Source organism: Cuculus canorus, chromosome 1, assembly GCF_017976375.1.
Source record: "Cuculus canorus isolate bCucCan1 chromosome 1, bCucCan1.pri, whole genome shotgun sequence".
In the NCBI taxonomy this organism is placed as follows: Eukaryota; Metazoa; Chordata; class Aves; order Cuculiformes; family Cuculidae; genus Cuculus; species Cuculus canorus.
In genome coordinates, this window is record NC_071401.1 from 15200339 (window position 1) to 15219162 (window position 18824).

Below are 18824 nucleotides of genomic sequence, written 5' to 3' on the forward strand. Positions count from 1 at the left end.
CTATATATCTACCACTACATTTTAGGCACGTAGTACTTGGAAGAGAAGACGCGCATGGGGATACAGAGTGGGTGTTGGTCCCAGTATCCCCATCTTACTGGTAGTGCTGGGGGCAGCCAAAATATCCCTGCTGAGCCTTGTGGACAAAGCAGAAGCAGAGCAGTGGCCAGTCCACTGGGCACTGGTGAGGCTGGCATCACCAGGGGATCCTTGGGGGACATTGGGGGCCAGGAGCAGGATGGGCACGGCGTGGGGAGCTGGTGTTACCTGGGATTGTACTTATGGGTTTTGGCTTTGAGGAGGTGGGGTTTGGTGGCAGAGGGTGATGCTGGATGGAGTTTCACAACAGGCAACTGGTTGGTCTGCTCCAGCAGCTGCAGCGGGGACAGGGAGGGGGGTGAGGAAAGCACTAGAATTGGGGGGGGGGGCATTGTCCCCCTTCTTGAGGTGACTGGTGGGCAGGGGAAGGAGGAGAGGGAGAGATGATGCAGGAGTGTGGCTGAGTGAGGAGGACCTGGGACAGGGAAAGATGGGGAAATGGGACACAGTGAAGTGATGGAGACTTGCAACATGTAATGATGGAGATACGGGCTGACTGAGCGACAGGGACATGAGACAGCAGAGCAATGGGATGTGGGACATGGCTGTGTGATGGGAATGTATGATATGGAATGATGACGGCATGAGGCATGGCTAAGTGGTGGGAACATACGACGTGGAGTGGTGAAGACAAGAGATGTCCAAGTGATGGGAACGTGCAACATGGCATGAGTGGGACACAGGACATGGCTGAGCAATGTGGACATGTGACGTGGAATGATTGGGACATGGCTGAGCGATGGGAATGTAGGTTATGGTTGAGTGATGGGAACATGGGACATGGTTGGGTGACAGGAACTTGGGGCACAGGGGAGCGTTGAAACATGGTAGCCAGACGCTGGAGTGGAGGATCTCAGATCAATGCCCACCCCAAGTCCTGCACACACCATGCTCCTACAGCCATTATGTCCTTGCAGCATCACCCCGCTGTGGTGCAGGACAAGGCTGGCTTCTCCTGGCCCCTCAGCATGGGTGCAGCCACCTTGGGAGAAACTCATCTTCTTTCAGCCTTTCTTTTGGTAATTCAGCTGATTCTGATCTGTTTTTCCCAGGAGGCTCCAGGAGGGGTGAGTGCGTTTTCTTGACTAGGGGTGTATTTTGGGGTGTCATCACAGTGCTGTCCATACAGACGGGGCACCTGTGTGTGCCCACTCCGATGGAGTTTCTGCAAAAAGAGGTTTTTCCAGGATGAGAAAGCATCCACAGCATTGGTGGGAACCCAGAAGGACATCCCCGACCCGCTGCCTTCACCCCATTTGGATGGAATGGGATGGAGACAGGACAGGATGGGGACAGGATAGGAAAGAGGTGGACAGCATGGAATTTAATTACAGGACAGAGTGGGGACAGGGCAGGATGGGGATGAGCAGGAGGGAGCCAGGATGGGATGGGGACATGGAAGAGGAGGGCAAACAGGGTGAGTCTGAGGCAGGATGGGGACAGCCAGGGACAGGGAGGATGGGGACAAGGACAAGCAGGATGAGTCCCAGGCAGGGTGGAGACAGGCAGGAGGGGAACAGCATGGAATTAGGGACAGGCAGGATGGGGACAGGGACAAACAGGCCGGAGGGGGACAGGCAGGAGGGGACCAGGAGCACCACATCCCCCCCACAGCCAGCGTGGCGGATCCGGGGCTCCCCCATCTCCACCCCCCGATCCCTTCATCCAAGGCGGAGTTTCCCCGCCCCTCCCCGCCCAGTCCCGGCGGCGGCGGCTGCATGCGGGCACTGGGAGCACTGGAAGCACTGGGGCTGGGATCACTGGGGGCGCTGGGACACTGGGAGTGCTGGGGTCACTGGAAGCGGTGGAACTGTGAGTGCTGGGGGCACTGGGAGCTCTGGAGGCACTGAGACTGGGAGTGCTGAAGTCACTGGGGACACTGGGAGCTCTGGAGGCACTGGTATCTCTGGGAGCACTGGGACTGGGAGTACTGAGGTCACTGGGAGCTCTGGGAGCACTGAGACTGGGAGTGCTGAAGTCACTGGGGACACTGGGAATTCTGGGGGCACTGGGACTGCCAAGGCCACTGGGAGCTGTGCGAGCACTGGGACTGGGCGTGCTGGGGGCACTGGGGCAGGGAGTGCTGAGGCCAGTGGGAGCACTGGGGCCACTGGGACTGGGGGCACTGGGGCTGGGGGCACTACTGCTGCTGCTGCCGCCCCCCGCCCCGGCCGAGACCTACACGGCGATGCTGAGTGTGCGGAGGGCTCTGGGCTCCGAGGGCCACCTGCTCCGCCAGCTGCGAGCCTACCTGAGGGAGGAGAGCACCCGCCTGCGCCGCCTCGCCAGGTACTGAACCCCCTCACCCCATTGGCATCACGTGGGTGCTCCCACACAGCACTGGGAGCATCCCCTCTCCCAGGCCCCAAGGGTGAGTGGCAGGGAGGGGGCATTAACTCAGCCCCCCGCCCCCTCCCAGCACCCAATTTTTTGGGGTTCCTCTTAATAGGAGCGTGGGACGTCAAGGGTGGATGTGGAGTGCAGTGTGGACACTGCCCACTGCCCCCAGCCATGTCCCGGGAGCCAGACATAGTCCCCTCCAGCCCTGGGCAGGGCACTGGGGATGTGGGTCACAGCATGGCCAAGGCACAGGGCATTCCCACATACTCACCAAGGATGGGGATCTACCAACCTTGATGGGGTTTCCCCACCTCTGTCTTGGCCAAAAAGTGGATGCCGGGTCAAGGCTGCTCAACTATGGAGAGGCTTAGACCCCAGACCCCATGCCAGGGGTGCCACCACCCAGGAGCATCACTTAGAGTGTCACCCAGTGGCTGCTGTGTAGGTTTTATGAGAAGGTACGGGCACTGCACCAGGACCCTGAGGCCTCGGTGGACAACCCCTTGCTGGCCTTCAGCCTCATCAAGCGTCTCCACTCTGACTGGCCCAACGTTGTCTACAGTGACGAGGCCACTGAGAACACCCAGGGTACACAGGGAAGGGGAGTGCTCAGCTGCATGTCTTGTGTCACCTGGGCAGAGCCAGGAGGTGACGGGGACCTGGTAGAGGAGCAGGCGAATGGATGGAGAGGCAGGAGAATGGATGAAGGAGCAGGAGAATGGATGGAGAGGCAGAAGAATGGATGAAGGAGAAGGAGAATGGGCGGAGGGGCAAGGGAATGGGAGAAGGAGCAGGGGAATGGGAGAAGGAGCAGGGGAATGGGAGAAGGAGCAAAGGAATAGGTGGAGGAGTAGGAGAACAGGTGGAGTAGCAGGAGAATGGATGGAAGAGCCGCATGTGGGATCCCCGGGGATGGATAAGGATAATTACACCCCAAAAGCTCATTAATTCCCATCCGTGCACCCAATTACCTCCTCTCAGCATTCCATGCTGGCTTCAAGGAGGTGGAGCATGAGCTACCTGGAGCTGAGGACCTGGATGGGGCGGCCCAGGCACTGATGCGGCTGCAAGATGTATATGGACTCAGCGTCAAGGGCATGGCCAATGGCATCTTCCAGCGAGCCGGCACCAGCTGCCCACCCCTCTACAGCCCCGGACGGCGCGTCTCCCTCTCTGCTGATGACTGCTTCCACGTGGGCAAGGTGAGGGTGAACCTCATCAACTCTCCACGAAGCTTTTCCAGCCCAAGATGCTGCTTCCATAGGGACTGATGTTGAGTTTTCTTCTCCCACGGATGTGGAGGGGCCCCTCTGATTCAGTTCACAGGCATCCACCCGCCTGCCATCGCCTCTCAGCTCTTGCCCAGATAGCCGGGCTTCTTGCTGTTGTGTGGCCCCCGGGGAGGGAAAAGCCCAGCTGGTGACCCAGAAGAGATGTCCTGCCCCACCACCCTGGCTGGGTATGGGGTTACTCCCCACCCAGGGTAAAAGTGGGTCCATAAATCCCTGGGAGGGGATTTGGGTGTTTTGATAGAGGTTTTTGTTCAGGGTAAAGTCCTCAGAGTGTCATGTAGAGCAGGAATGGGGAGTTAGAGCATGGGATAGGATAAGCCAGCATGGGATGGCAGGCATAGGATGAAGATGGGGGTGCAGATGGAGATGGAGCTTGGAATGGAGCAAGATAGATAGGGACAGGGCAGGGAAGGAAGGGATGGAAAAAGGTAGGGATGGCGTGGGAGGGAATGGGGATAAGGATAGGAATAGGAAAGCGACAGGATGTGATGAGACAGGATTGGTGGGAATTGCAATGGGATGGGTTGACATGGCATAGGGATGGGATAGAATGGGATAGAATGGAGTGGGACAAGATGAGACAGGAGGAGAGGAAATAGGGAATGGGATGAAGATGGTGATGGGGATAGGATGGCATTGGAGGGGGACAGAATGCAGGCCAGGCTGGCCCATCTAGCAGGTCCAGGCAGTATGCTGCATTGCAGGTGGCCTACGACACAGGTGACTACTACCACTCCATTGCGTGGCTGGAGGAGGCTGTCAGCCTCTTCCGCCGCTCCTATGGCAACTGGAATCCTGAGGACCGGAGCAGCCTGGAGGATGCTCTGGACCATCTCGCCTTCTCCTACTTCATGGTATGGCTGCGAGTCCCATTCTCATTCCTTTGGTGCCCAGCAGAGCTGAACTGTGCTCATGGGCTCTCTGCTCACCCCATCTAGGCTGGAAACATTTCCCATGCCCTGAGCCTCTCCAAGGAGTTTCTCCAGTACGGTATGTGAGGCAACCTTGGATGCAACAAGAGGTAGGGAGAGGGTTTGGGGTATGCCCATCACCTCTGCACTGCACCAGCCTCCTTCACCCCATTTCTTGCCCCCATGTGGGCAAATTCTCCAGTGACTGGTGCTGAGGGAAGGGGGAGGTGATGGAGACAACAGTGTTTTGAGTGACATCACCTCTCTGACAGACCCCAGTAATCGAAGGGTGGCAAGGAACGTAGTCAAATACAAGAAGCTGCTGGAGACGGGGACAGTGGCAAGTGCCGTACCTCTGCAACGCCCCAATAGCACCCGCTTGCAGAGCCGTGACGCCTATGAGGAGCTGTGCCAGCGCCCAGGGGATCAGGTGGGACTGGCAGGAGGGGTGCCATAGTCCCACACCTCAGCACTGTCCTCCCTCTCACGCCCTCCTTGTTTTTCTCTTTCCCCAGCCAGCCTCAGAGCATCTCCCACACCTCAGCTGCTCCTATGAGACAAACGGCAGCCCCTACCTCCTTCTCCAGCCTGCCAAGAAAGAGATGGTCCAGATCCGACCTTATGTGGCTTTGTACCACGATTTCATCAGTGATGCCGAAGCTGAGACCATCAAGGGGTTGGCAGGGCCCTGGGTGAGCCATCCCCAGGGATGTCCCGCTCCTGGAGGAGGGTGCCCCAAGAGCTGGTGGTTCAGCTTAGCTACATCTGAATCCCCAGTAGATTTTGGGGAGAAATTACTTCCATGCATGCCCCTAAACCCGTCCAGGCTTGACTTGGGGACACCCGATGGCATTCAATCCAGCTGCTATCACTGCTCCCATCACCCCAGTGGGACACCTTGGGGTGGCGATGTTTGGCAACCAGCTGGTACAAACCCACCAATTTCAACCTCAGCTGGGGTCCCTGCTTGTTTTGGGGGTTCCTATCTGCAACAACATCCCCCTCACTATGTGTCCTTCAGCTGCAGAGGTCCGTGGTTGCCTCTGGGGAGAAGCAGCAGAAAGCCGAGTACCGGATAAGCAAGAGGTAGTAGCCACCCCCTCCTTTGTCCTCCAGCCAGTGGGACCACAATGGCCCCATTGCCACCACCAAGGTGGCAGTGAAGCCATGCTGGGGAGGCCTGGGTCCTTCACACTCAGCAGTGCTGTGAAGGTTAAGCCCAGCCACACAAGAATTTGCAGCGCTGAAGGTGCGGTACTCCTGCAGTGCCTGGTTGAAGGACACCGCTGACCCGGTGGTACAGGCGTTGGAGCAGCGCATCGCTGCTGTCACTGGCCTGGACTTGCGGCCACCCTACGCAGAGTACCTGCAGGTGGTCAACTACGGGTTGGGAGGCCACTACGAGCCACACTTCGACCACGCTACGGTCAGGGAGCTGCTTGGGTGGTCCATGGGGTGGTAGCCAGGGTGGCTTCTGTGGTGCTCTTGAGGTGGTCCTTGGGGTGGTCTCTGGAGTGGTCCCTCAGATGTTGCTGAAGGTGGTCTCTGGAGTGGTCCCTATGATGTTCCTAAAGATGGGCCTTGGAGTGCTCCCCATGGTGATCCTGGGATGTTCCTGGAGGTAGTCCCAGGGTATTCTCTGGGATATGCCCTCAGATGTCCCTGGGGAAGGGGAGGGTGGGGGCAGTCCTGGGATAGTGATCCGTGGGTTGGTGCCTGGGATGTTCCTGGGAAAGAAGGGAGGGAGGAAGAAGAAGGAATGAGGAAGGAAGGGAAAAGAAGGGAGAGGGAAGGATTTCCCTGGATGCAGCTTGGTGCTGTTAAGGTGTGAGGTGCCTCCAGGCCAAACCACATCAGATCGGGACTGACCATCCCCATGGGACTGACTGTGCCAACCTCCTCACTCTTTGGGGCAGTCCAGGAAGAGCCCCCTTTACAGAATGAAGTCGGGCAACAGGATCGCCACAGTCATGATCTATGTGAGTCCTCCCTCATTGCCAGCCCTACAGACACCTGCACTTGCTTGTCAGTATGGTTCAGTGTTTGAGATAGGTGAAGGCAACCCTAAATCAGACTGTGATGGGGTGTTAAATGATAATACCTGCAGAGTATTTAAGAGCTTGTGCCATGCTGTAGCAAGGGAAATGCGGTTGGGGACCGAGGGAAGTTTTGTGCCTTGGTTTCCCCATGTGGAGCAGCCGTATCACATGGGGAGAGGAAGGCAATGGCTCATATTTTTTGCTCCTTTTCCAGCTGAGCGCAGTAGAGGCTGGCGGCTCGACTGCCTTCATCTACGCTAACATCAGTGTGCCAGTGGTTAAGGTGAGGGGGACCCACATGAGCCCTCCTGGGAGCAGGGAAGAGGCGACGCTGCTCTCTTGTGTCGCATCTCCCACAGGGAGTTGCAGCCAAGACTGTATCAATATCAAACCCCAACTCTGGGGCTCCCTGATTTGTTTTGGGATGCTAAACCCACAGCCTGGGGCTTCTGGCTCCCTTTGAGGAATGTCAAACCCTGATCTCACAGCTTCTAACTCTATTTTGGTGTGCCAAACCTCAACTCTAGAGCTGCAGACTTTGTTTTGGGGTGCCAAATCCTAGCCCTGGGGCTTCTTTTTGTGTTTTGGGAAGCCAAAATCCAGTTTGGGCTCTAATTTGAGGTGCCAAACCCAACTCTAGGGCTCCCAGCTCTCTCTTGGGGTGCCAAACCACAATTCTGAAAGTTCCTGGCTCTCTTTTAGGTTTCCAAACCCTAACCCTTGGGCTTCTGTATGTTTTGGGGGGTGAAACCCAAACTCCAGGGCTCCCAGCTCTTGTTTAGGAGTACCAAACCCCTCTCTGCTCTGCAGAATGCAGCTCTTTTCTGGTGGAACCTGCGGAGGAACGGGGATGGTGACGGGGACACCCTGCACGCCGGCTGCCCTGTCCTAGCTGGGGACAAGTGGGGTGAGAGATGGTGCTGGGTGTCACTACAGGGTGACATGGGGCTGGAAGGGCAGTTCTGCTGGTGGTGGGGCTGAGAACCTAGAAAAATCATGGATAGTAGGTAAAAAATATGTCACTGAAGTCAGGGTCAGAGAGGGGTCCATGGGGGACAGACGTAGATAGGGCCCTTGTCCTTGTCCCTTCCAGTGGCAAATAAATGGATCCATGAGCACGGGCAGGAGTTTCGGCGTCCATGCAGCGCCAATCCCCAGGACTGAACCCCTGGTGTGGGCTCGAGGACACGACACCCATGGGTGACAAAGCCATCCTCGTGCAGCATGGCCCTAAGGCAGCAAGAGGAGGTAGGGAGGGGGGTGGCAGCAGCACGAGGTGCTGGCAGGAGCAGTGGCACTTGCTCAGCTGTGGCCAAATCCAGTGAAAATAAAGTCAAAAGATGCTTAAGTGGAGAAATATCTCAGTGTGGTACCTGATGGGATGCTGTGGAAGTGTGGAAGTGTGTATGTGTCTGTATCTCCCACCCTGCAATCCGTGAGTCTAACCTGGACCCTAAATGCATCCTCAAGCCCCCTCCTCTAGCCCTACATGAAAAGTCTCTCTGCTAAAAGGACCGGCAATTAGTGGCATAGCAATTCTACAGTAACCAGTAGGCTTCAGAGTGAACAGAATGGCCAGTGGACCAAAGCAAAGACTGTGCTAGCCTCTCTCGGATAAGCCTGCTACAGTGTCGGGCTGCATCTCTCCAACTGTGTGGCCCTGTGCTGTGCCCTTGTCCTAAGAGCAGTGTGAACCCCCTCTCCTCTGACTGGGACACCCCAGAAAGGGAAGAAGGGCAGTCGACAGCTGTAAGGAGAGGCTTTGCAGGAGAAGGTGGCAGCTGCCTTCCAGCCGCCCTGGCCCCCAGCCTGCCTGCGTGAGTGCTGCTCCCCTGGGGCTCCAAAAACAAGCTCCCTTTCTCTGGCCTGACTGCAGCACCTGCGTGACTGGAAGGCAAAAAGAGGCAGCAGGGCTCCCTGGCAGCGCCTGGAGATCAGGCAGGGAGCCTGCACTACTCTCTGCATGCACTTGGGATGAGGGACAGCCTGAATGGAGTGAAGGGCAAGCTGGAAAACCCTGTCAGCCCTCCCATAGAAACTTCCCAACTCTGCATTCGTGCAGCCTCATCTATGTGGTGTCTGGATGAGGTTAAAGAACTCTGGGTGGAGAAGCAGAGGGTACTGCAGTCTGAGGAGACCAGTTCCCACGCTGGTCACGTCTCAGCCTCTTTGCTAGCCAGAAAGAAAAGGACAAAACACACCAGGCAGACATCTTCCAGGGCTCTCCACACTTTGGGCTTAAAAATGAGCATTTATCACTCCATGGCTGTATTTATCCAGCACTGATTTAACTCTTCTATAGGCACAGAGCAGCAGGGAACGAGCTGAGAGCAGCATTTGGGCAGCACGAACCAGAGCACTGGGAGGATACTACAAGTGCCCTTTTGAGCTCTGTTAAACTTCCTTGAGCATTAAGCAGCCTACAAAATTTCAGTGTTAATTTCCCCTAATTCAGACAGGAACAGGAACCCCAGCACCTAACGTATCACAAACCAGATGGTCAGACACAGCACAGGTTATTTCACAACTGCAGCGCCATGGTTTATTACTTGGAGATGTTTCTGTACATGTGGGAAGGGAAAAGCTGTGGTTAATGCATCCCCTGCTCCTCCCCACTCTGGAGCACGGAGAAGGAAATATTTGGGATGATGAGAGGCTTCCATGAGTCACCAGAAAACGCAAGGCTTGGGTCTGGCCTCAGGGATGTCCAAGGAACAGCCGGATCGACATACCTCTTCCACAGGCTGCTCTGAGGAGCCCCAGTACCACAGCTGAAGGGAAAGGAGGAGATCCTACCCCAGGCTTTTCACAAATGCTTTATTTGTAGGCGAGAGAAACAGACATTGAACAAGACAGGAACAGGATGAGGTTGACACAGGACACAGAGCGCGGTCTCTGGAAATACACACACACATTTTCCTTTTGGAAACAGCAGCACATATAAGAGGTCACCTCACCAGACTGGGAAAGCTTGGCCTAAACTTGCCAAGCATCCAACAACGAAGCTCGGAGCAAGCACTCAAACCTCGGACACATTGCCAAGGGTGCAGCGTTACCGGACAGATCAGGGCAGACAACAGCCAAGAGAGGCAGGTCTGGGCAACACAAATGGCAGTTTCAGGCTGTGAGCAGAGCTCCAACCTCAGAGATGGTGTTATAATGCACCAGGGCCAAGTTTTCTTGGAAAAGGCAACCCATAAACCCTCTTTTTGACCTTACCTGAAGATCCAAGGTCTAGATTTCCAGGAGCGTTGAGCACCAGTTCAAACCAGTGAATGGCTGATTGCCAGACACCTCTGAAGACCTCTCCTCCCAGGCCCTTCTGCACCCAAGATGAAAGGCAATAGCAGAAGTGAGGAGAAACATCAGAGATAAAGCCAAGGAGGTGGAGAACCTCAGCACAAAGCTGTTTTTTCTCTCCTGCTCCAATACCTGCTGGGTGCTCCCCCGTTCACCGAAGACCCTGTTGAATGTGACAGCACACTGATAAAACTTATGGAGTCCTGGGATAGTCTCACTAAATGAGAAGCCAGCAAATGACTTTGCCCTACTGCAATTGCTCGGCCCTGCCCTGCAGGGAGAGGAAAAGCAAGGAGGTTGCCTCTGAACTGCCTCCCCACAGTATTTACTGGTCTACTGGTGCTACCAGTGGGGTCTATCACAACATAAACACCTCCAAGAGCTCCCTGATCATAAGCTCAGTAGTCAGGCAGGAACAATTTCACCATCACCAGTGCAGAATGGGGCAGGGGGAGGCGTAGGGTTTTGCAAGGTTTGTGCTGCCAAGCACTGGAGCACTCCACCTTTCCTAGGTTATCTCAGCATTGCCTTGCAAATCACAAACGTGTGGAAAGCAGAGGTGGAATAGGCTTTCTCAGGTTGCCCAGTCCTTTCCTCTTGCCAAAACGGGAAAACAAACAAAAAAATCAATTACCTATAGCTGCATCCTTTCTGAAAACCCAGTTGTAGCCTGGAGGAAGAAACCCAGCTGGACAGACCAAGGATCTCTATACCACTGCAGGGATTTTTAATTCTTTACTATAAGGCTTTTCTTCCTTTTTTCAAAGGGTGTCTCAGTTGCACAGAAAGTGACCTCCAATTGCAATAAGCATTGGTATGTTTACGTGGCTTTGATACTATCTCCCACCTACTTCACATCTGGACCAGGACAGGCTGAAGACAAAAGATAAGGCTGAAAAGAAGAGTGAGCCCTGTACAGCAGTGCGATTCAGCAACCACATCACCAGCGAGTGTCTGTGTCTGTACAGGTCAATCGCTTGGGTTACTAACAGCATTTTCAAAACAGGAGCATCTGTGCTGGCTTAAGCATGTGCAGAGAGCAGCAGCCGAGTGCTGTATTTGCATGCTCTATATTCGAAGCAAAACTACACACTTTGGCAACAGAGGAAACATCTTTTTCCAGCAATTTCAATGCTCCTGGAATCTACAAGTCACAGACAGTTTTGTCCAGTGCACATGAGCTGGCAAAACCTGCCCTGGGTCCGATTTGAAAAATTTAAGAAGTGAACCCTGCAACAAACCAGCCTCCCAAACTGCACCTCCTGCTCCTGCCAAGCTTTGGGATTTTCCATTGTAAAAGTTTCCACTGAACCTCAACCCAACAACTGGAACAAAAGCAAGAGAGATTTCTATATAATCAAAAGTACTGGAATAAAACCAGCATCTTTGAATTCAGACAGCCTCCTCCTGTTTATCGGCTTTCACACAGAGACAGTACAATGCTGCAGGCTGGGGAAAAATGCAGTGAAAAGCTGGCAGTTAGGGGGGATATTCTAGATATCCCCATTTTACAAGAGTCAAAGACAACATTTCTTCTCTCTGCAGCTACTTTTACCATGGTCTGTGCTATCCTTCGCCCAAATAGCATTTATTTCTGCTTGTAGCTCCTTGAAAAGGGAGGAGAAACTGCAACAAGAGTATTAATATTTTTCAAACAAAAGTACACTCTCAAAAATGCAGCTCGACACAGCCGAAAGGAATTCCCTCCTCCACCCACATGCAATAGCTGCCATCGCTGTAGTCACCTTTTTTGGAAGCCAGTGCTACACAGGTCCCTGAATGGCTGCCTATTTCATGGAAGTCAGGACTGAGAGCTTGGCATGGAGCAAACGCCACATTAAATAGGCTGTTGAAATATTTATTTATCAATCACTTCTCAAATGTTAACAACAAAATATAATTCTGGGGAGCCCACGGGATTCAGAAAACAGTCATTCATTTTCTAGTGGTGCTTCTACAGAATACAAAACCGATTTTCTTTTGCTTTCCATGGAGGGTTGGGGGTTGGTTTTTTCTTACGATTTCAGAAACCGTAAAAGCAAATGAAAGGAATAACATTAGAGTCAAATGCAAGGAGATACCGCAACAAATCACTCAAAGCCAGATCCTCTGAGTTACTTCAGCACGGAGGAATGTGACTTTACCAAGATCATTCATGAGTAGGACAACAGGCACATGCTTAACTATTCCATGAAGTGAGTGAGACTCTGGACGTACACACCGTATTACTTAATCTCTAACAATTTGAACAAAGGAGTCAACTGGGAAGGACCCAGGATTTTGCCAATCATCAGGATACAGCCAGGGAAAGTGCGGTTTTGCATCTCAGCTACTGAAGATCCATTTAATCAAACCAGGAGTGGACATTACATTGAGGTCACAGTAAACTAATGCAATAATTAACATGGTGACTTACAGAGGGAAGCACCAGCAGCCAGCAATTGCTCTTTCAACACCTGAGTGCCAATGGCCAAAGAGCCAGGAAAGAGGAGAGCTCTCTGGAATGAGACTTTCTCATCTCTAAATCAGGCATTTCCCACCCTGATGTCTCACGGAAGAGACACAGAGCAAGGCCATGACTGCTGTGTCCAGGGCTCACATGTGAATGAATCAGAGGAGATGAGTGGCTCTCCATCAGGGTAAACATCAAGGTTAAAGCGGGCTTTGCCAGCTCTCCCTTTGCCCCACCTGCACCTCTCAAATGCCAAGAATTCATGATGGCTTTTGTCACAGGATATATGAAGGGATGCTCATCACAGCTCCCAAATCAGGCCAACGACAGAACTCTGCCTCAGCAAAACAGTGTTAAAATACTGCTTTCATCATACAGCATCAAAGGGTTATGGACACAAAGGGAAAAAAAAACCAAACACATATTTTGGACAACCACCAGCAAAGTATTGAGAAAAACTGATCCAAAACGTGCCTGCTTTCAAGCTCAAGAGTGATTCTTAGGTGAAAGCAATCTGACAAACTGTCTGTTCATAATTTAACCCTGAAGAAAAACTCTCTGCGTAACAACTGCATTTGCGTGGAAATACGGAAGGCAGGCACAGCAAAACAATCTAGGAAGTGACAGTGAAACCAAGGTCTTTTCTCCAGTACTGGGGGGAGCATAACACAGCAGCTGCTGCCTACACCTCTGCATCAACACCAGCAGGACTGAATCCAAGCTCTTCCAGGGTTTTATCTACTGCATTCTTGCAATGTTTCATCCCAAGGTGCTAATCTCTGCTCAGTTGTGTGTAGCAGCTACAAGGAGGGAAGCATAAACACATTCCAGGCACAGAGAACAGCCAAACAGGGACACTGCCTGTTGACCGCATTGTTGCTGCTGCTCTTGGGTCTCCACCATAAAAGCAGGCTGAGAGTCCCCTGCCTGTTATGTGTCTGCAGTAGATGGAGTTACGCAGGCTATTTTTCTCAGTGAGAACTTGAAACAAGTATTAGGAATACTGCAAGACTCTGAAATGGAGCACACGGTCCCACCTTGTCTTTTTGTTCTACGGTCCAGTCCAACTGTGCACAGGAAAGTAGCATCTCAGCTCTTCCCGCAGCTTAACTCATAAGGCTGGCACTGGTGAGGTGAAACCCAAGCTTCCAGTGAAGCCAATTCCTCAATTGCTTTAGGGGATGCAATGTGTACATAAAAAACAAACCTAGGGGGCACTTCAAAGACGATTAGATGATTCCGTGGAGAAATCCTGAAGCTTTTGGCTATGCTGCAATGCCCTTGGTGGATCTGGACTGCCAACAGCCCCTTTGCAGTTGGGTCCAAGAAAGCCTGAGAACTGATGGAGATCGGTATGATCAACTACTTGGGATTTCAGGAGGTCTTTCCTTCTGGCAGCAGAGAGGAGCCCGCTTCCAAGGGCCTGAAGAGCTTTTCATGGTCTTCAGTACAAGCTGCTTCCCAACAAGGAAGTCCCTAAGCATTTACACGTTCTGGAGAACTAGTTCTAGGGGATGAATCTCACACCAACTTCTCACTGCTGCTGAACTGGAGAGATGAAAGGATATGGATACATCACAGTGGCCTCTGGTGCAGTTTATTTACAACAGGACTCAGTGCTGGAGAACACCAGGGTATTAACAAGCAGGAAACACACTATGAGGGGAAAAAGGAGAGTGGAAGAAAGGTCACATGTTAAAATCAAGGTATTCTCTGTAGATATTTGGCTCTGCAATGTCCTAAGTTTAGCCAATTACCCATGGTAAAACAAGGCCAGAAAGGGTTAAAATCAGCGTCGATGCATTCAACAATAACTTGTGAGCTATGTAGTAGTGAGAAGCACAAAAGCTTAATATGTCACTGTCCATGACTTAAGGACACAATAAGGTAAGCAAACCATCTCACTTTCTCCAGACCTCATATTTTAAGGCTGCTTTTGCTACAATCCATAATAGCAGGAGCAACAGACTAGCTCCTTCAAGATTCACAGAGATAGCACAGGTAGCCTGGTGGAGATTCAATATTACAACATCACAATCCTTTGGTTTTCTCCCTCTCTCACCATTTACACAGAAGCCTATCCTATATCCTTTCACTGGATTTAAAACATGCGGCCACAATCCAGCACTTCTACTGTTTCAGCCTCAAGGGCACAGGAGAAAGGAGGAAAAAAAGAAAGAGATCATCCAGCAATACCTCTTTAGCGCTGCCAGTCCTACAGTATCACACATTCGGCAGCTTCTGCCTTTTGTTGAAGAACTATTAGCTAAAAGCAGGGAAGATTTTCAGGACTGCTATTGTAGCATCACCCTTCAAGTGAGTGGTGAAACAGATGTGCACCTTCTATGAGGTCTAAGCATTGGTTTAGTTATTAGCTTTATGGTTCTGTAACTAAGACTGAGAGTTTTTCTAATCAAGCTTATGAGTCGTAACCTGCTCTCACTGCTTTGTGGCTTCTACAGTTCAGTAGGATATGAAAACACAGGAGATAAGTATGGTGAAGTCAGCAAAGTGAAGCCCACAGCTTTATCTGCCTAATCTCATCTGTATTTCCTGGTCAAAGCGTGGTGCAAGTTGTTTCCAAAATACAGGGCCTTGACCACTTAAATAAACTATTATTTAAACAGAATACCATAAAACTTGTTATTCTGCTTTCTGGCAGGCTATAAAGAAAGGAATCAGCTAGGGAGGATCTGCTTCGCTCCTACTATCCAAAGAAGGAGGTTCCATTAACACAAGTTAATGTGCAAGAAGTTTAGAGAGAACACAAACATCAAATGCATTACTGGCTGCGATTCAAAGCTGTTTGTTAACATGTGGTTTTTAGTATTACGCTAAAACTCCAGCCTCCCACATTCAGAGCCAGGCACTAAGAGCAAGAGCTCTGCTCAAGGACTGCATGGCTCTAGCACCCACAGAGCCTTACCACTGGAATCCACCGATGGGCTCTGTAAACCTGTGACGGATCAGGAACGTTGCAACAGCTTCAGCAACCTGACAGAGGGGGAAAAGAAAAATCTATCAGAATTTAAAGGGACACAAAGATAAGAAGTGCAGTAGTTTTCAAAGCCTGTGGCATTTCCAACAATAGTTTGCATTGTCAGGACTCTCTAGCTGAACCAAGTTTGCTCCTTTGCTCCTCTTTATAACAGGCTTCTTTACAAAAGAAGGAACTATGTGCTTCCACCTCTGACAAGTGACAACACAATCAAGAACTGACAAAACTTTTTAACCATCTCTTTCATTAATTCTTAAAACAATGCCTAAATTTAGCAGGTGAAAAAGAGTCTGGCAAAATCACGATGCAAGTTATTCCTATAAAGAATAAATCATGAAAGTAACCTGATAGTAATAATACCACTTAGAATTTATATTAAAAAGAATAGCAATATAAGAACTCAGCATTGGTAAAGCAAAGCACAGAAAGGCTGAGTTTTTCCTCTTACAGCAAAAAAGAACTTGTAGAACAAGCTTTAAAGCAGATGTGTTTCCAACCACAAGCTCCACTGGCTGCACCACATTCCTGCTTCTATCTGGACACTAACTTCAGCAGCCCAGAAGCAGCACTGCTCTGTCAGTCTGTGAGCTGTTTCAGTAACATTTGTTTCATATTTGGAAAATGTGAGACACCCAACTCAAAAAAAAAAAGACCAACCCCAAAAGCTGTAGCTTAGTACAAGGGAGAGTGGAGAACTTCATGAGGAAAGGCAGGGAGGATAAATCCACACTCCACATGGTAAGAGTTAGGCATATTGCCACTAGCCTGCGAGTTAAATCTGTAATGTAGCCAAGCCCTGTGTCATGTAACATCTTAGCCCAGGCATTCCATCCAGCTTAAAAATCCAAGCTGTTTTGCAAATAGCCATTTAAGGTGTTGTGCCAAAAACCGCCCCTGAAGTATAATCTCTGCTTCATAGTGAGCATTTAAGCTGTGAAGACTGTGACTTATCTAGCTTTAACCCCACAGGGGGCCTCACCTTGTCTGGAGCATCTTCATGGACTGCATGGCCACACTGTGGGAGGACCTGCATCTGAAACTTCCCTGTGGATCAAGAAAGTCTTGATTTCTAACAGCAGTTCTTTAGGCAAGCAGTTCTTGTGTATACAGGAAACATCAGACACTATACCCTTAAAAGCACAGTGAATTTATGAACTCTTCTAAAAAGGATCTCACATTCTTTACAAACAAACCTCACTAAACCTCACTATACGAATTCGGTAAAGAGGGACCAGGGAAGGCACAGAAGTCTAAGGGAAACTGTACAATACACACAGCAGACAGTTTAATTAAAAAACAAGAACTGGCTGCTTAATTCATTTTCCCCAGGTTTAACTAGAACAGGTTACTAGGATTTAAAATGAAGCAAAGCTTCCTAGAGCTCCTTGGCACAGGCAAGACTTATCTTTCAAAGCTGAAACCATTACTGGATCTACCTTAACGTGATGTTTAACCTGCTACCCAGTACTACTTTCCAGTACTGGTTGCTCTGGAAATCAATGAAGCTGAGATTGGAGAAAAAGAAAAAAACAAAAAACAAAACCAAACCAAAACCCTTAATGCAGATGCTGAATCTTGTTCTGATGTCTGCCAGAAACACTGGGAGACCAGTTTTGGATAGTCCTAAGTGTTCTAGCTAGGAACATCAAGAATGTAATTAGAAGGAAAAAAAAGATTAGAAAGAAACCCTCACCGACAATCATTCTGATTCAAAAGAAGTGCAGCAGCGCCATTACTGGAAACACTGAATATGAGACTGAACAAAAACCATGGCAATAGCCCTTCACAGCTTCTAACTGAACCTTTCCCTTCTCAACTTCTCCAGCTCTTCTACAACCACACACAGTTAGAGAACACCTTGGGATAGACTAATGCTTTAACACACATTCGTTTCAACATAGACTGCACCTGGTAAGAGGCCATTTCAGCTGTCTCTCTTTCCTGTACCCACAGCAACAACCCATTATAGAAACAAAGCATTACAGTAAGAGTAGAGTAACAATATTAAATATTTACCTTGCATCTGTCCAATTGTTAGATCTTTATCCAGCCTGTCAACACCTACAACCAAATAAACAGACGTATTGGAGAAAAGCCAGAGAGAACGTGCCTATCTAAGCAGGGCCTTACTTGACATTTTAAAGGAGATGCTTGGCTTGAAAAATGCAAAAAAAAGCCTCTGACACCCACCACAAAGACATTTCACTGCTGCACCTCAAGAGAATAAATTGACAGGAAAGAATCTGAGCCAAAAATCTAAGAACACAACCCTTCCTGCAACTTAAAAGAATATTTTTCTTGGTTACACACTGTACTACTTACTAAGGCACGAAAAAGGACCTAGAGTTGGCTTGGAACACTGATAATTTGACTTTTAGTTGAAAAGTTCAAATCATGCCCAGTATCTGTAGGAAAATACTGTAGTAGTGGAGGCTGAAGGGCAGCTTGGATCTGTCCCATTTGCTCTTCTTCCACATCTTAGAACAAAACCACCCATCCAACAGCTGCAATACACAGTATGTCGTTACACCGTGCTATTTTGATATTAGATGCTCTGAACTAATTCCAGATTGGCACAGATCAAATGGATCATTTTATAATATTTCAAGATACACAGAAAAGCCATGGTGGAAGAGACAGGTCTGCTATTCTAAGAGAAAGACATCAGCCAAACGCTGACCCTACTCTCTAAAATACAAGTGGGACATCACTGAACTGAACGGCCACTAAACGTAGAGAGGACTGTAAGAGATACGTACCAGCTAAAAGCAAAAGCTTTGGAGTTGGACAGCTTAGGAAGAGGTTAGATAAACCCCTGAACCAGCCATCCCAGTATTTTTCTGTTTTCGCCAGTTCAATTCGCCATGTGTATAAGTGCTCCTTCTTCGTCTGCAGGGAGGAGAGAGCGCTCTGCATTAGTGATCAGTAAAACAGCTGAAATAAAATGAACTCAGTGTCACTTGGAAGTATATATAAAAAATACTGGCTCCCTCTGGTGGATTATACACTTCCAGGGAATTACTCTTCTTACTCCTAAAATCCTCTCTAAATCGCAGCCAAAGTACACAAGTAGGACACAAGACTCAACAGGAGCAACAACTGTAGATCAAGAGAAGGCTGCAGTATTCAGGGCACTCAATTTGCTATTTTTTACTGGTACAAATAGCTCACAAGTTGAACATTCAGGTCTAGCTCTCGCTTAGGTAACACAGAAGGAGAAAGGGCTAAGCTGGCTACAACAATTTTCCTCGAGGAATCTACATTCCTAGTTTGCAATTGCCTGTATGACCTCCTAAATGCTATTATGCTACGGAAACAAACAGAAATATCACAAAGACTCAGAGAAGAGTTAATTTCAATTCTTTCAGGCCAGAAGCTGCTGTTTCAGGCCAC

General features: G+C 50.1%; 2 protein-coding genes across 3 annotated transcripts in view; one reads left to right on the forward strand and one right to left on the reverse strand.

Annotated features, from left to right (window-relative positions):
• The first annotated feature begins 1494 nt into the window (after positions 1 to 1494).
• Positions 1495 to 8028, forward strand: P4HA3 (prolyl 4-hydroxylase subunit alpha 3). The gene is made up of 14 exons (XM_009566509.2): positions 1495 to 1516; positions 1917 to 2388; positions 2885 to 3027; positions 3421 to 3641; positions 4436 to 4585; positions 4670 to 4721; positions 4915 to 5072; positions 5158 to 5334; positions 5664 to 5728; positions 5909 to 6068; positions 6559 to 6621; positions 6896 to 6964; positions 7492 to 7588; positions 7775 to 8028. Exons 1-14 carry the CDS (start codon positions 1495 to 1497, stop codon positions 7843 to 7845), a joined length of 1920 nt encoding a protein of 639 aa, XP_009564804.2. The 3' UTR covers positions 7846 to 8028.
• Positions 8029 to 9221: 1193 nt separating this feature from the next.
• PPME1 (protein phosphatase methylesterase 1) overlaps positions 9222 to 18824 on the reverse strand; it is a 36459-nt gene continuing 26856 nt past the window's right edge. The window contains exons 10-14 of one of the 2 annotated variants that reach the window (XM_054080688.1): positions 18191 to 18320; positions 17448 to 17492; positions 16411 to 16475; positions 15360 to 15427; positions 9222 to 14089 (exon numbers count right to left, since the gene is read on the reverse strand). In XM_054080688.1, the coding sequence (XP_053936663.1) occupies positions 14071 to 14089; positions 15360 to 15427; positions 16411 to 16475; positions 17448 to 17492; positions 18191 to 18320 (327 nt within the window). In that variant the 3' untranslated portion in view covers positions 9222 to 14070. The remainder of the gene's footprint in view (positions 14090 to 15359; positions 15428 to 16410; positions 16476 to 17447; positions 17493 to 18190; positions 18321 to 18824) is intronic. The other variant, XM_054080683.1, reaches the window with a different exon arrangement.

What these genes read in the sequence shown, in the direction of transcription:
- P4HA3 (XM_009566509.2), top strand. Translation starts at nt 1,495, where the DNA reads ATGGAAGAGGAGGGCAAACAGG. An exon ending in GGCCACTGAGAACACCCAGG is followed by an intron (nt 3,028 to 3,420) that starts GTACACAGGGAA and finishes ACCTCCTCTCAG; the next exon opens with CATTCCATGCTGGCTTCAAG. An exon ending in TCAGTGTGCCAGTGGTTAAG is followed by an intron (nt 6,965 to 7,491) that starts GTGAGGGGGACC and finishes TCTGCTCTGCAG; the next exon opens with AATGCAGCTCTTTTCTGGTG.